Below are 17,238 nucleotides of genomic sequence, written 5' to 3'. Positions count from 1 at the left end.
CTTCAGTGCAGATTACAGCCTTGGAAGCAGCTCCCAGTGCCACAGGCCCAGCGACTTGGCCAGGGCAGAGGGAGGCTTCTGGCTCTCTTTATGCTCTTTGTCTAATGGAGTTTGCAGCCCTCATTCAGCTGCTGCTTTGCTGTCCGTGGAGGAGGGCAGGGTTTGTGCTCAGCTGCTCCGGGAGCCACTCACTGCAGACGCCAGAGCGGCTTTGGGCTCGCTCGGTGCCAAGGCAATGGCAGCAGCAAAAGGCTGGTGAGAAGCAGGGATGCTGGCAGGAGCCAGCCTGCCCTCTCTCTCACCTCAGCTGGAGAAGTGAAGGCTCCAGGGAGACCTAACAGCAGCCTGCCAGGACCTGGAGGGGCTACAAGCAGGCTGCAGAGGGACTGTGTGCAAAGGGCTGCAGGGACAGCAGCAGGGACAATGGCTGCAAAGTGGAGCAGAGCAGATTGAGATTGGATGTGAGGAACAAGTTCTGCACCTGGGGGCTGCTGGAACACTGCAGCAGGTTGCCCAGGGAGGTGGTGGTTGTGGCCTCATCCCTGGAGATACTCAAGGTGAGGCTGGACAGGGCTGTGGGTGACCTGCTCTAGTGCAGGATGTGCCTGCTGAGTGCAGGGGTTGGAGTGGATGAGCTTTGGAGCTCCCTTCCAGCCCAGATGTGATGTTCAAGAAAATGCTGCTTCCCCAGAAAACACCAATTAACTGCAGCCCAACCTGCTCTTAGGAACTCCAGCACTGCCCTGGGCAGAGCATTCCAATGTCTGAGAACCCTCCCAGGGCAGAAATATTTCCTGGCATCCAGCCTGAGCTTCCCCTGGGGCAGCCTGGAACCATTCCCTCTGCTCCTGTCCCTTGGCACCAAGCAGCAGAGGCTGCCCCCTCCTCGCCCCAACCTCCCTGCAGGCAGCTGCAGAGAGCAAGGAGGTCTCCCTCAGCCTCCTCTGCTCCACCTGCACCCCCCCAGCCCCCTCAGCCCCTCCTCAGCCCCAGCTGCCCCAGGCCCTGCTCCAGCCTCGCTGCCCTGCTCTGCACAGGCTGCAGCCCCTCAGTGTCCTTCCTGCAGTGAGGCCCAGAGCTGAGCACAGCACTCGAGCTGTGGCCTGCCCAGTGCTGAGCACAGGGGATGGGCACCTCCTGGCCCTGCTGCCCACCCTGCTTCTGGCCCAAGCCACCATGCCAGGGGCCTGCTTGGCCAGCTGGGCACTGCTGCCTCTGTGCAGTGAGTGCCAAGCAGCAGCCCCAGGTCCCTCTCCAAGCTGCAGCTCTCCAAGCACACATGCCCAGGTCTGGAGCTCCCCATGGGGTTGCTGTGACCCCACCAGCTCCTGCCCAGTCTCACCAATGCAGCAGCCTCCTGCACACACCTCCAGTGGCAGGGATGAGCAAGGAGCAGGCTGTGGTGAGGATTCTCCTGCCTGAGCTGAGCCAGCCAGAGACTGAGCAACTGACACAGAGTCACAGGATCACAGAATGGTAGAGATTGCAAGGGACCTCTGGAGATCTTCCAGCCCAGCTCCCTGCCAGAGCAGGATCAGCTAGAGAAGGTCACACAGGAACATGTCCAGGTGGGTTTGGAATGGCTCCAGAAGTGCAGACTCCAGCACCTCTCTGGGCAGCCTGCTCCAGCACCCTCAAATTACAGAAGTTGCTGCTCATGTTCAGATGAACTTCTGATGGTTCAGTTTGTGCCACCCACCCCTTGTCCTGTCACTGGGCACCATGAACAAAGCCTGGTCCCATCCTCCTGCCACCCACCCTTGAAGCATTGATCAGCACCAGTGAGATCCCACTCAGGCTGCTCTTCCCCCGACTAAAGAGCCCAAACTCTCTCAGTCCTTCCTCAACAGAGAGTTCATGGAACCAAGCAGGCTGGAAGAGAGCTCCAAGCTCCTCCAGCCCAACCTAGCACCCAGCCCTGGCCAACCAACCAGACCATGGCACTCAGTGCCCCAGCCAGGCTTGGCTTCAACACCTGCAGGGATGGGGACTTCACCACCTCCCTGGGCAGCCCATTCCAATTTTGTTGCAGTCCCCTCAGCACCTTTGTAGCTTGGCAGCTGTGGACTCCTAAACCACAGGGCCCAAGAAATGGGCCAAGGGACTCCTGCTGTCCCCTCCCTGTGCTACAACCATCTGCCATGGGCCACACACATGCACCAGGGAGCAGCACCACCCTTGCAGTGTCTGCTCAGCTGCTGCAGAGCTGTGACCCTGAACCCAGCCTCCCCTGTGCCCAGTTTCACCCAGTTGTGCCCATCTGCCTCCAGCATCTCCACCTGCCCCAGTGCTGGCAGCCAGCAGAGAACAATCAGCCCTGCCGAAGGTGTGGGCAGGAGGTGAGCTCCTGAGCCACTGTCTGCTGCCAGCTCACACACAGCAGGGAGCAGGGCAGGTTGTGCAGGAGGAGGAGGTGCTGCTTCCCCAGAAGAGGTTTCCCACCCTATCCATCCAGGGTGAGCTTTTGTGTTCTGCCCAAAGCCAGCTCCAGATGTTTTGGAACAGGCTTCTGAAACCCTAGGCAGGTGTGTGGAAAATGATCCTCTGCTCTGAGCACAGGCTGGGAGAGTTGGGGCTGTGCAGGCTGGAGAGAAGGCTTGGAGGAGAGCTTGGAGTGGCCTTGCAGGATCTGCAGGGGGCTGCAGGAGGGCTGGGGAGGGACTATTGACAGGGTCTGGGAATGGCAGGAGGAGGAGGAGGAGGAATGGGTTTGAAGTGGCAGAGGGGAGATTGAAAGTGGATGTGAGGAAGAAGTTCTTTGAAGTGAGGGTGGTGAGAGACTGGCACAGGCTGAGGGTGGTGAGACACTGGCACAGGTTGCCCAGGGAGGTTGTGGAGCACAATCACATTTGGTGCTTCTATGCTCCACAACCTCCCTGGAGGTATTCAGGACCAGGCTGGACAAGGCATTGAGTGACCTGTTCTAGTGGGAGGTGTCCCTGCCTATGGCAGGGGCTTGGAACTGGATGATCCTTGAGGTCCCTTCCAACCTAAGCCACTCTGTGTCCTGTGATGCTCAAGCAATTCATGCACCAGGGAGCCTGGGAGGCAGCAGGTAGAGGAGCCCCCAGAGCTGGGAGCATCTGCCAGGACAGCTGCAGCAGTGCAGCCATCCCCAGTGTCCCAACTGCCCATGGCAGGAGCATGAAGAGGAGGCCTGGAGAGCTTCTGCCACCTGAGCCCTGGCTGCAGATGGCCTCCAGTGGGCAGAGAAGAAGGCACCTGGGCATGGCAGGGTCTCTCCTGGGCACTTATTGCTGGCTGCTGCAAGGTGTGGGGCACAGTGAATGCAATAGGATGGGAGAGGAGAGAGGAGAAAGGCAGCAAGTGAGAAGGAGAGGAGGCTGAGGGGAGAGACCTCATTGCTCTGAGAGGAGGCTGGAGCCAGGTGGGGGTTGGGCTCTTCTCTCCAGTCTCAAGTGATAGAAAGAGAGGAAATGTCCTGAAATAGTGCCAGGGGAGGGTTAGGCTGGAGACAAGGAACAATGTCTTTGCTGCAGGAGTGGTCAGGGATTGGCACAGGCTGCCCAGGGAGGTGGGGGAGCGCCCATCCCTGCAGGTCTGCAAGAAACCTATGGCCATGGGGCATGGTCTAGTGGCCATGGTGGTGCTGGGTTGGACTCCATGGTCTTAGAGGCCTTCTCCAGCCCAAACAGCTCTCTGATTCTGTGACTCTCAGTGTCAGGGTTTGGTGGCAGTGGTGCTTGGTGCTTTGCACTGCCCAGGACCACTGCTGAGCTTCCTCCCCTTCTGCACCATCAGTGAACCACGCAAGTGGTCAGGTTGGCCAAGCCCTCTAAGATCCAGTCCAAACATCAACCCAACCCTCTCTGGGCACCAGGCCATGGCCCCAAGTGTCATGGCCATGTTTCTGCAACACCTCCAGGGGTAGGGACTCTACCACCTCCCTGGGCAGCCTCTGCCAGTCCCTGACCAATCTTTCAGTGAAGAAATCTCTCCTAATGTCCAACCTGACCCTTCCCTGCTGCAACCTGAGGCCACTTCCTCTTGTCCTGTCACTTGGTACTTGAGAGAAGAGCCCAACCCTCACCTGCCTGCAGCCTCCTCTCAAGGAGCTGTAAAGATCAAGGAGGTCTCCCCTCAGCCTCCTCTGCTCCACACTGAACAGTCCCAAGTCCCTCAGCTGCTGCTCCCAGCCCTGTTCTCCAGACCACTCCCCAGCTTTGGTGCCCTCCTCTGGACCAGCTCCAGTCCCTCAATGTCCTTCTGGATGTGAAGGGCAAGAAAGCCCAGACAGGGGCAAACTGGATTCAGTGCTCCACAGGGCACTCAGGGCAGAGCAGAGCCATGGCCACACTTGCTCTGGGCCCCTCAAACACATCCACCTGCCCCCAGCTCACAGGGACCCCTGTCCAGAAAGCACTGCCCAGGCTGTGACAGCCACCCAGAGCAGAAATGCAAAGCCTAAGCATGGCTGGGACCAGTGTGGGGCACAGATGTGAGCTGCACATCTGCCCAGCCGAAGGACCCTGTCACCTACTGCTGCCAAATGTCACCCTATGGCTCAGCACAAGGTAACTGGGTCCATGGAGGGGAAGGGATCAAGAACTCTGCTGCTGGGACGTGTCTGGGTGTCCTCTGTCACCTCCCTGCTGCTACTCTCCCTCTGTTAGCTGTCCAGGGCTCTTCTTGGCTCTGTGTGCAGCCAGGAGCCTCTGACACCAGAGTTCCTCCTCCCTTCTGATCTCCCCTGACATGGAAGGGACACGTCCCCAAAACTCCTGCTGTTCTCCTCCCACCCCTGGGTAGGCTTCAGTTTGTCTCCTGGGAGGCTCTTTCCTCCCTCCCCAGGTCACAGAAGCCCCAGCCTGTTACCAAGGGGTGCCCTCTCCATGTGCTGCTGGAGGGATCACTGCCCAGGGCAGGCAGGGAGCCTGCCAATCCTCACAGCTCCAGGAGTCCCCAGCCTCCCAGAGAATGGTCACAAGTGAGCCAGCAAGGGCTGAGTGCTGCCACCAGCAAGAGGGCTGATGCCTGGCATGGCTCTCAGTTACTAAAGTGCCATTGTGCCTCAGCTCCTTGACCTCTGGCTTCCCTCTCGGGATGCTGGCACAGCTCTCCTCCAGCCTCTTGGCACAGACTTTTGCTCTGGCACGGCTGGGGAAAGGCTTCTGGAGGCAAGCTGCTCTCTGCATGAAGGGCTTCTTCCCTTTGGCCACATCACAGCCCCTGAAGACAGGGCTGGCTGTGTCAGGTGGCAAGGCCTGGATCTCCCTGCTTGGAAAGCTGCAGAGCTTTGGGGGAGATGCCACTCAGCTCCTGCCTGCAAGAGGCAGGCCAGTGGCAGGGGAGCTGGACAGCATGGGGCTGGAAAGGAGCAGAGAGCAGGCACAAGCTGGCCTCAGAAGGGACAGGAGGTATCTCCTAGGGAGGCAGTGTGCAGCATGCAGAGCTTGCTGGAAGGGGTAAACTGGAGTTGGCTGAAGACCAAGCAAGGACTGAGGAGCTGGTGGGAAGGAGATGCTTTTCCCAAGCTCTTTTTGTTCCTGCTTAGCTGGACCTGGTCCCTTCTGATTGTCTGTCCCTTGACACGGGAAGCATCACACCTGCTGTCCTAGCAGCCTGCCCTGCTGCCTGGGGAACACCTCTGCTCTTTTTAGACACTCACTGCAAGAGAAGGGCCCAGGACAGCAGCTCTGAGTGCAGGCTGGCACTGGCCACTCTGTCCACCAACTTTCTCCTAAGAAGAGAGCTGCCCTGTCCCCTGGGGCTTCCCTCTGTGCTGTCTGACAGCTGACTCGGTGCTGGTGGGGCTGAAAAGGTGGAATGCAAAGGGCAAGCCTGGGAAGGCTGAGATCAGCAAGGAGCATGAGCCAGAAATCAGGCTGGAAGCCACAGACCTGTAGAAGCACAGACTGGGCTGGAAGGGACCTCCAGAGGTCACCCAGTGCAATGCCTCTGCACTCAGCAGGCACATCCTGCACTAGAGCAGGCTGCCCACAGCCCTGCTGGGCTCCACCAGGGATGGACCTCAACCACCTCCCTGGGCAACCTGTTGCAGTGTTCCAGCAGCCTCCTGGTGCAGAACTTGTTCCTCACATCCAACCTCAACCTGCTCTGCTCTCATTCCAAACCATTGTCCTTCATCCCAGCCCTTGTCAAAAGTCCCTTCCCAGCTCTCCTGGAAGCCCTGCAGGTCCTGGCAGGCTGCTCTAAGGTCTCCCTGGAGCCTGCTTTTCTCCAGGCTGAACACCCCCAGCTCCCTGAGCCTGTCCTCGTGGCAGAGGTGAAAGCATCTTTGCCAGGAGGGGGACAAAGTCTTGGGCCAGGTTAGCAGAGAAGTGGAGTTTTAGAACTAGCAAACCCCACAGCAGATCTGCTGCAAGCAGGATGGGGAGATCCAGACCCCAGAGGTCCCTTCTACAAAGCCTGTGGCCCAAATCAGGCACAGCAGCAGGACTCTATGGAGGCAGCTCCTGCCAACTGCCTGGGTTGGTTTTCCTGACCTCTGGAGCTCAGCAGGGTGCAAGAGCACTGTGCTCAGCAGCACCATCACCTGCAACACACGGGCAAGGCTGGGACTCAGCAGGACTCCCTGTGGAGGCAGCACCTGGCCTGCAGGCTTGGGTGCTGGAGTGGTCAGGCACCAGGGAGGTGGTGGAGTCCCCATCCCTAGAGGTGCTCAAGAAACTTGTGGCCATGGCACTTGGGGAGCACTTTGTTGGCTCATCTTCAGACAGCACTGTACTCACCCTGTCCCCATCAGCCATCTCTGTACAGCAACCTGCAACAGGTCACTGCCGCAGTCCAGCTCCTCTCTCCTCATCCCCTGTGGCTCAGTGCTGCTCACTGCCTTCAGGGCTGCTGGTCGTGGGGGGAGTACACCACAGCCCCACAGCTCCCAGGCTGCTCTTCCCCTGTGACAGAGCCACCTTTGCAGGTCCCCTCTGGCTCTCTGCATGCCCCACCAGGTGATGCCCACCTGCACCGTGGCTGCTCCAGCCCAGAGCACCTCCTGCCCCCTGCACACGCCGAGGGCTCCAGGCAGTTGGCAAGCAATCAGCCAGGACTGCCACACTCGAGCTCGAGGGTCAGGCAGTGCCAGGGTAGCCTGGGGCACACTCACACTCCCCACACAGCTGCTGCAGTGCTGAGGGACCACGAAGCTGCCTTGTCCCCACACATGCTTGTACCCCCCTGGCCTGCTTCCTCTGTGTGACTGGATTAAGCCAAGACCCAGCCCAAGTCTGCTCTGGCTCCAGATGGCTTCAGGTGGGCTGGGGAGAGCAGCCCCTGCCGGGCAGCAGTGTGGGGCACCCTGCCAGCTGCACGGCTGCTGCCTGGGGCTGCTCAGGGTCCCAGCAGCACCAGCAGCAACCCTCACACAGGCCCTCGCCCAGCACAACTAGCCTGCTCGGGGTGCCAGGCACCCCCAGCTCAGCACCAAACCCTTCCAGCTTCGCTGCTTGGGCTGCTTCACCAAGGCGGCTCTGCAGCAGCACAGGACCCAGAGCAGCCTTACAGATGGTCCCCCCCATCTCCCAGCCCCTCCTCTGGGCAGCTTTGCATTCAGTCTGCTCTGGCTCTGCCTGCTCTTCCCTTCACTCCTCAGGAAGCAATGGCAGGGGCTGCAGCAAGGCTCCCAGCTGTGGGGACTGCAATGGATGCTCTGGGGCAACAGCCACAGCCACACACCCAGTGCCAGAGAAAGACAGCGAGGCACCAGGGCACTGGTGACAAGGAGGGCAGCTCTGACCTGGGACACACTCCAGCTTTCCACTGAAATAAGGGGTGTGAGCCCCTCAGGCTTGGGAAGCACCCAGAAACTGCCAAGGCCACACATGTTCATCATTGCCAGCACCACCACAGACTCCCAGCACAGAGCTGGCTGGCAGAGGGCTCCAAGCTCCCCCAGGCCCACCCAGCACTGCAGGGTCACCACTAAACCACAGCCCCAAGCACCAGGCCCATGCACTGCTGGAACACCCCCAGGGGTGGGGACTGCAGCACTGCCAAATGGAGCAAGTGACATCCCTGTCACATCTCACCCCACCTCCTCTCCCCTTCCAGCCCTGCTCATCCCACAGGGTCTGACCTAGCAGCTCTTGATCAGGAGGTCTCTGCCCACCACCTGCCCCTTCCTGGAGAGGGCTCCTGGCAAAGGCTAATGTGGCAGCACATCCAAAACCCAACCCCCAGCCCCCGGCGAGGGTGGGATGGGGGAAACAGAGAAGCTGGGATGAAGGGAGCCAGGGGAGATACCTCCCCCTCCCGGGGCTGTGTGTGGTGGATGCACAGGAGCCCTCCCCCAGGCCATGTGCCAGGCACTGATCCTGTGTTGGGGCAAGTCTGAGTGTGAGAGGAGGCTCAAGAGGGCTCTGGACAACCGGATCTAAGTGAGGGGGTCCCTGCTGACTGTGGGGGGTTGGACTGGAGGAGCTCTGGAGGTCCCTTCCAGCCCAGACCTCTCTGTGACTAGGCAGAGAACTGAGGCTCAGTGGCTCCTGTCTCTTTGTTTTGGTTGGGCCATGCTGGGAGGTAGATGGGGTCAGGGAGCAGAGCAGCCTCCCTGTAATCCAGGAGGAAGCAGTTAGGGACCTGCTGAGCCTCTTGGACCCTCACAAGTCCGTGGGTCTGGATGGGATCCATCCTAGGGTGCTGAGAGAGCTGGCAGCTGAGCTGGCCAAGCCTCTCTCCATCATTTACCAACAGTGCTGGCTCACTGCAGAGGTCCCTGAGGACTGGAAGCTGCCAATGTGGTGCTCATCCACAAGAAGGGTGGGAAGGAGGACCCAGGAAACTCCAGACCTGTCAGCCTGACCTCAGTGCCAGGCAAGAAAATGGAGCAGATCCTCCTGAGTGCAGCCACACAGCACCTACAGGATGGGCAGGGGATCAGGCCCAGCCAGCAGGGATTTAGGAAGGGCAGGTCCTGCCTGACCACCCTGATCCTTTTTTATGCCCAGGTGACTGCCCAGTGGGTGTGGGGCAGGCTGTGGATGTAGTCTACCTGAACTTCAGCAAGGCCTTTGACACTGTGTGCCACAGCAAACCCCTGCAGGCAGCCCATGGCTGGGACAGGAGCACTCTGTGCTGGGTCAGGAACTGGCTGGAGGGCAGGGCCCAGAGAGTGGTGGTGAAAGGTGCCACAGCCAGCTGGCAGCTGGCACCAGTGGTGTGCCCCAGGGATCAGTGCTGGGCACAGACCTGTTTAATATCTTCACTGATGATCTGGACCAGGGGATTGAGTCCAGCAGCAGTGAGTTTACAGATGACACCAAGTTGGGATCTGGTGTGGATGTGTTGGAGGGCTCTGCAGAGGGACTTGGATAGGCTGGACAGATGGGCACAGTCCAGTGCCAGTAGCTTGAACAAGGCCAAGTACCAGGATGTGCCCTTTGGCCACAACAACCCCAAGCAGTGCTACAGGCTGGGGCCAGAGTCCCTGGAGAGCAGCCAGGCAGAGAGGGCCCTGGGGGTGCTGGTTGGCAGCTGAAGAGGAGCCAGCAGCATGCCCAGGTGGCCAAGAAGGCCAATGGCATCCTGGGCTGGCTGAGGAGCAGTGTCGCCGGCAGGACAAGGGAGGCTCTTCTGCCCCTGTGCTCAGCACTGCTCAGGCCACCCCTGCAGTGCTGTGTCCAGTTCTAGACTCCTCCATTCAAGAGAGATGTTGAGGTGCCCAGAGAAGGGCAGCAAGGCTGGGGAGGGGCCTGGAGCACAGCCCTGTGAGGAGAGGCTGAGGGAGCTGGGGGGGTGCAGCCTGCAGCAGAGGAGGCTCAGGGCAGAGCTCATTGCTGTCTGCAGCTGCCTGCAGGGAGGCTGTAGCCAGGTGGGGTTGGGCTCTGCTGCCAGGCAGCCAGGGACAGAAGAAGGGGCCCCAGGCTGAAGCTGTGGCAGGGCAGGTTGAGGCTGGATGTTGTTAGGAAGTTGTTGTCAGAGAGAGTGATTGGCACTGGAATGGGCTGCCCAGGGGGTGGTGGAGTCGCTGTGCCTGGAGGTGTTTCAGAGGAGGCTGCAGGAGGCACTCAGTGCCAGGGCTGGTTACTTAGCAGGTGCAAGGTGAAAGGTTTGACTTGATAATCTCAAAGATCTTTTCCAACCTGCTTAATTCTGTGTGACCAAAGCTAGCCTGGCTTGATGAAAGAGGTGAGCTGCAGAGCAGGAGGTGCTCTTCCCGCTTGGGTCTTTGCCCCCCACCCACATGGATTATGAGCAGCAGCTCAGGAGGATTCCCCAGAGGAAGAGGAACTCCCCCAGGCAGCAAGCAGCGCTCTGAGGGCTGATGCACTCCTACAGCCTCCAGGAACTTCCTTCCTCTTGTTCCTGGGGGGAACATTTACTGCTTTTGGGCTGATCCTCTTCCAAACACTGCTCCCAGACTTTCTGTCATGAAGAGGATCTCCACCAGACACCAGACCCTCTGCACCCTTCCTGTCTTTGTGCCAAGCTGCAGAGGAGCCAAATCAACCAATAATTAATGCCTTGGTATGAACCTCTCATCCTGTTGCCCCTTTAGCACATGTGAAGGGTTAACCCTCCTGGGGGTGGTCTGAACCTGGCCCCAGGTGCAGAGGTTTGCTCACTCCCACCTCCTGGCTAGGGCCCCTCTAAAACCAGAGGAGCTTCCTATTTCCCTCTCTCTTTGCCCCCCCTGCCTGCCAGCACCACCCTGGTTCCTGCTGCTCCTCTTTTGCCATGTGGCCACCCTACCTCACAATGGACAACCCCCTCCTGAACCTGCCTCCACCCCTGCCCACCCATCTGGTTGTAGATATATTTTGCACCTTCTTCCCCTTCTCTACTGTGGTGGGGGGGCTGCAAGCCCGAAAATAGAGGCCTCTCTATGCCTCTGCATGCCTGGACATGTTGTTCTGCCAGGACCCGTGGCAGTAAACAGGTTGTGTAACACACACCCCCCCAGTCTGTGTATCCCTGGGGTCTGCCCAGGTGATCCCCATATTTGGGAGGGTCCAGGCAAACAGCTCCTGCCTATTAAGGTAAGGTTTGGCTTACTGCCAACCTGACTGGTCACTCTGGATGGCCAAAGGGCCATGAATCTCAGCCCACAGTCTATAAAGAGGGGTGCAGAGGTGCACCCTGTGTTCAAACTTAGCTGTTCAGAGTATTCAGACTCAGCTGCTCAGACAGCTCTGGTCAGATCTGTTCAGATTCAGCTCTCTGACCCTGCCTGCAGCGCAGCTCAGCTCTCTGATCCACACTGCAGCATCCTGCTGCCCTGACTTGCTTGCAAAAGCCCAGACACAGAGTCTGGCCCTCACTTGCACACTCACTGAGGCTCAGACCTTGTGCATTGATTTCAGCTCACAGTTAACCTCTCTGCATACCTTTAGAAGCAGAGCACATTCAAGCCTGCACCTGATACATGCATGGGGAGCCAATAGCTCCCTAAGCCTAGAGCCGGCCGTGCATACTGGCCACCTGTCTTGCTTGATCTACGGAGCACAGGCTCCCAGCTCAGCCTGGTAAGGGCCAGGCTGGCAGACCTCTGAATGGTCTGCAAACCCACACACACAGCCTGCTGGCTGTGCAGAAGGACCATGCCAGAGACTGCACGGACAAACCCTTCTCCTGCTCCTGGAATCCTGCCAGCTGATCATCCCTGGACACGCAGCATCCAGAAGAACCAGCAGCATCGAGGCAGAGACCACCTCACACCAGGAGAACAAAAGGTTAGAGAAACCTGCTTACTCCAGAGACTGGGAAGATTTATCATCTCCTCACAAGCCAGGGAGACTCCAGCCCCACAGAGGTCTGGACACTGGGCACAGGCTGTGACACAACCCCGGGAGGGTGATTAATAATTAAGGGCAACACATCCAAGAAAGCTTTGATTCTTCTGTAATATAAGTGACCTCTGCCTTAGAGCAGCTATGGTTTTCAGCCCCTGCTGGGCAGACAGCATAGCTCTCAAGCAGCATTGAGCCTGAGGGAAATCTCTCTGTCTACAGTTCACAGCATCACAGTCTCACAGTATCATCAGGGTTGGAAGAGACCTCACAGATCACCAAGTCCAACCCTTTACCACAGAGCTCAAGGCCAGACCATGGCACCAAGTGCCACGTCCAGTCCTGCCTTGAACAGCTCCAGGGATGGCGACTCCACCACCTCCCCGGGCAGCCCATTCCAGTGTCCAATGACTCTCTCAGGGAAGAACTTTCTCCTCACCTCCAGCCTAAATCTCCCCTGGCACAGCCTGAGGCTGTGTCCTCTCGTTCTGGTGCTGGCACCTGAGAGAAGAGAGCAACCTCCTCCTGGCCACAACCTCCCCTCAGGTAGTTGCAGACAGCAATGAGGTCTGCCCTGAGCCTCCTCTTCTCCAGGCTAACCAATCCCAGCTCCCTCAGCCTCTCCTCGTAGGGCTGTGCTCAAGGCCTCTCCCCAGCCTCGTCGCCCTTCTCTGGACACGCTCAAGCATCTCAATGTCCCTCCTAAACTGGGGGGCCCAGAACTGAACACAGCACTCAAGGTGTGGTCTAAGCAGTGCAGAGTCCAGGGGCAGAATGTCCTCCCTGCTCCTGCTGGCCACACCATTCCTGATGCAGGCCAGGATGCCACTGGCTCTCTTGGCCACCTGGGCACACTGCTGGCTCATGTTCAGGTGGGTGAGTTGATGATATTTAACAATTATTAACCAGATCCCTGCACATATCATATCCAAATTGTTTTCATAACTTTGTGCTAGAACTGTATTTTATTACACAGTGGTTGGGGGTGGCAAGAGTTTGTAAATATTAATTTGAATAAATAATTTTTATAAAAAATCAATGCTGCCTCAAATTGATTTCTCACCTCCCCCTAATAAGGGAGGCATAGAGAAACCCCCTGCACAACACCTACACCTTCTGTAACTCCCCTGCCTTAAACACCTGTTATTTACTGTTGAAGTTCCAGATGGAGCCAGACTCTTCTCTGGGTGTTTTGCCCCTTTTCCTCTCTACATCTACCTCCTTCCTGTCCAGCAGAGGGAGAGGGGAAGGCATCCTGTTACTGTGCTGTTCTGTGTGTTGCTTTGAGGCTAATTGGACTATTTTGTGCAGTGCACAGCGATAAAGTTCCTCCTGCATGTGAAAAGAGTCTGTTAGGGAAAACCGTTTGGGTATTTTCTCTTTTGGGCAAAGGGAAACCTGTCTGTGGGGTGCTTTCTGCTGAAGGTTCTGGTCATACATAGACTCATAGACTCAACCAGGTGGGAAGAGAGCTCCAAGCTCCCCCAGCCCAACCTAGCACCCAGCCCTGCCCAACCAACCAGACCATGGCACTCAGTGCCCCAGCCAGGCTTGGCTGCAACACCTCCAGCCACACAGACTCCACCACCTCCCTGGGCAGCCCATTCCAATGCCAATCACTCTCTCTGACAACAACTTCCTAACAACATCCAGCCTCAACCTGCCCTGCCACAGCTTCAGCCTGGGGCCCCTTCTTCTGTCCCTGGCTGCCTGGCAGCAGAGCCCAACCCCACCTGGCTACAGCCTCCCTGCAGGCAGCTGCAGACAGCAATGAGCTCTGCCCTGAGCCTCCTCTGCTGCAGGCTGCACCCCCCCAGCTCCCTCAGCCTCTCCTCACAGGGCTGTGCTCCAGGCCCCTCCCCAGCCTTGCTGCCCTTCTCTGGACACCTTCCAGCACCTCAACATCTCTCTGCAATGGAGGAGCCCAGAACTGGACACAGCACTGCAGGGGTGGCCTGAGCAGTGCTGAGCACAGAGGCAGAAGAGCCTCCCTTGTCCAGCAGGCGACACTGCTCCCGAGACAGCCCAGGATGCCATTGGCCTTGGCCACCTGGGCACACTGCTGCCTCCTCTTCAGCTAGGATCCACCAGCACCCCAGAGCCCTCTCTGCACACTTGGTAATGCAGCAGACGGTGACATCCAGAGCATGCCACCGGGAAACGCCGCTGCAGCTGAGGGGCTGCAGGCAGTGTGCAGCACAAGCTGCTGGGAGCTTCTGGCTGATGTACAACCTCGTGTCCGAAGGGAGCAGCTAGCAGAGGATCTGCAGTCTGTGAGCACGCCCCCAGAGTCCCCTGGCAGTCCCTGTTCTCGTCCCATCTGTGAGCAGACAAACTGCCTGCTGAACCTGCTGTGTCCTGGGTGTAAGTACTGCTCTGGTTAGACAGAGAGTTCTCAGCAGAACTCTGAGTGAAACAGAAGGGAAGCAGAGAATCAGTCAGGGTTGGAAGGGACCATAAGTATCATCCAGTTCCTACCCCCAGGGCTGGATTCCAGCCAGACAGGGGTGGATTGTGCTGGTTAGAGGCCAATTGGACTATTTTAATGAGAGCGATGACAGGCTGTGAGAAGGAAACAAAGCTGATGTCTGCTTCACTCACAGGCTTGCTGAGATGCACAAGAGCAAGGACACTGATGCAGATAAGACAGTTCTGGCTGTAGGAGTTGGTGTCTGTGGTTTCTCCCTGGGCTTCTGCTGCTCTGCTTGGATCTGTCTATCCCAACCAATCCTTCTGCTTCTAGCCCCCCTTGCCCACCCTTCCAGCTCACCTTGCACTTAAGGCAGACCCTGGGATAAGGGTGGGGGGTGGAAAGAAGGTGGAAGGGCTGTTGGGAGCCCCTCCTGGGGGCTCTGGTTTCTGGGAGGGGAGCTGTGTTTCTGTGTTACCTTTAACCTGTCCATTTCTGCCAGCAGCTGTAAATGTTTGTGATGTGCTGTAAGGAGCTGCTCGCAGGAGCTGAGCCTGAGCTGGGAGTGCAAAGCTTCCCTCCTGCCCCTCCAGCCAGCAGAGCCTGCACTGGGGCAGCTCATCGGCAGGGGACAGGCAACTCCAACAAAGCTGGCGAAGGGCCTGGAACACAAACCCTGTGAGGAGAGGCTGAGGGAGCTGGGGGTGTATAGCCTGGAGAAGAGGAGGCTCAGGGGTGACCTCATTGCCGTCTACAACTACCTCAAAGGTCATTGTAGGCAGGTGGGGGGTGGCCTCTTCTGCCAGGCCATCAGCAATAGAACAAGGGGGTGCAGTGTCAAGTTGTGCCAGGGCAGGTCTAGGCTGGATGTTAGGAGGAAGTTGTTGGCAGAGAGAGTGATTGGCATTGGAATGGGCTGCCCAGGGAGGTGGAGGAGGCACCATCCCTGGAGGTGTTGAAGCAAAGCCTGGATGAGGCACTTGGTGCCATGGTCTGGTTGACTGGATGGGGCTGGGGGATAGGTGGGGCTGGCTGAGCTTGGAGCTCTCTTCCAGCCTGCTTGATTCTATGAAAAACAAATGAGACTCCCAACTGCCACATTCTGCCAGGCCTCTGGGGAGCTCACACTGGAACCAGCTCAGCACAGAAGCAGAGAACTGAGCAGGCTGGCAGAGACCCTGGGGCCCACCAAGCACCTTACCGGCCTGGTTGGTGGTGATGTTGACGGAGGCGAAGTGCGGGGAGAAGGGGCTCTGGTCGGTGACGCCGTTGACGGCCTGGATCTCGAAGGTGTACTGGGTGTGCGCCAGCAGGTCGCTGATGTGGACGCGGGGCTCGGCCAGGCCCAGCTGGCGCGGGGCGAACTGCACGTTGTCGCCGCAGCGCGTGCAGGCGCCCCGGCCCGCGCCGCAGCTCTTGCAGATGATGTTGTACACCAGGTCCTCCCGGCCCCCCGCGTCCCGCGGCGGCGCCCACTCCAGCACCAGCGACGTCTCGTTGACGCTGGAGATGACAGCCTGGGGGGCAGAGGGGATGGCTGCGAAGAGAACCCACAGGAAGGTGTAAGAGACACAGAATCATCATAGAATCACAGAATCAGCCAGGCTGGAAGGGAGCTCCAAGCTCAGCCAGCCCAACCTAGCACCCAGCCCTATCCAGTCAACCAGACCATGGCACTAAGTGCCCCAGCCAGGCTTGGCTTCAACACCTCCAGGGATGGTGCCTCCACCACCTCCCTGGGCAGCCCATTCCAGTGCCAATCACTCTCTCTGACAACAACTTCCTAACAACATCCAGCCTGAACCTGCCCTGCCACAGCTTGAGGCTGTGTCCCCTTCTTCTGTCCCTGGCTGCCTGGCAGCAGAGCCCAACCCCACCTGGCTACAGCCTCCCTGCAGGCAGCTGCAGACAGCAATGAGCTCTGCCCTGAGCCTCCTCTGCTGCAGGCTGCAGGGGTGGCCTGAGCAGTGCTGAGCACAGGGGCACAAGAACCTCCCTTGTCCTGCTGCCCACACTGCTCCTGAGCCAGCCCAGGATGCCATCGGCTCTGCTGCCCACCTGGGCACACTGCTGCCTCATCTTCAGCCTACTATCCACCAGTACCCCCAGCTCCCTCTCTGCCTGGCTGCTCTCAGCCACTCTGTCCCCATCCTGTAGTGCTGCTTGGGGTTGTTGTGGCCAAAGTGCAGAACCCTGCACTTGGCCTTGTTCAGTCTCATCCCCTTGGCCTCTGCCCACCCATGCAGCCTGGCCAGGTCCCTCTGCAGGGCTCTGCTACCTCCAACAGCTCCACAGCTGCTCCTAGCTTGGTGTCATCTGCAAACTTACTGATGCTGGACTCAATCCCCTGGTCCACATCATCAATAAAGATATTAAACAGGACTGGGCCCAGCACTGATCCTCTGCTCCCCTGCCCCCGGATCAGCACCACAGGCCTTGCCCCGACCCCCAGGCACTCTCTGGGCACCCTTATTTCACAGAGTCACAGGCACAGCCAGGCTGGCAAAGCCCCTTGGGAGCACCAAGCCCAACCTAGAGCCCTGCTCTACAGGATTCACCCTAGCCCCAAGCACCATATCCAAAGCACCCTGAAACACAGCCAGGCTGGGGGACTCCAGCACCTCCCTGGGCAGCTCACTCCAGTCCCTGACCACTCTTTCCCTGAAAAACTTTTTCCTAATGTCCAATCTAAACCTCCCCAGCCTCAGCTTGAGGCCATTGCCCCTTGTTCTGTCTCCTGATCTACCAGAGGATGTCCCTGTTGACTGCAGAGGGGGTTGGACTGGATGACCTTTGGAGGTCCCCTCCAACCCAGACCATTCCGTGACTGCAGCAGGGCACACGGAGCCAGATGCTTCTCCTGTGTGAGGCAAGCTGAGCACACAGAATGACAGAACCACAGAGGGAGGGGTTGCAGGGACCTCCAGAGATCATCCAGCCCAAAGCCCCTGCCAAAGCAGCATCACCCAGGGCAGGTCATACAGGAACACAGCCAGGTGGGTTTTGAATGTCTCCAGAGAAGGAGACTCCACAACCTCTCTGGGCAGCCTGCTCAGGGCTCTGCCATCCTCACAGCAAAGAGGTTTTCCCTCCTGTTCACAGCCAAAGGCTGAAGCAGGA

At 58.5% G+C, this 17,238-nt stretch overlaps 1 protein-coding gene across 2 annotated transcripts in view; it reads right to left on the bottom strand.

Moving 5' to 3' along the window:
- EPHB2 (EPH receptor B2) overlaps positions 1-17,238 on the bottom strand; it is a 152,598-nt gene that overhangs the window by 43,288 nt on the left and 92,072 nt on the right. For both annotated transcript variants that reach the window (XM_064172341.1, XM_064172342.1), the window contains exon 5: positions 15,320-15,655. In XM_064172341.1, coding sequence (XP_064028411.1) covers positions 15,320-15,655 — 336 coding nt within the window. The remainder of the gene's footprint in view (positions 1-15,319; positions 15,656-17,238) is intronic.

This window comes from Pogoniulus pusillus, chromosome 36, assembly GCF_015220805.1.
Source record: "Pogoniulus pusillus isolate bPogPus1 chromosome 36, bPogPus1.pri, whole genome shotgun sequence".
NCBI lineage: Eukaryota > Metazoa > Chordata > Aves > Piciformes > Lybiidae > Pogoniulus > Pogoniulus pusillus.
Note: the sequence above shows the minus strand (reverse complement) of the source record. Positions and strands in the feature narration are given on the sequence as shown.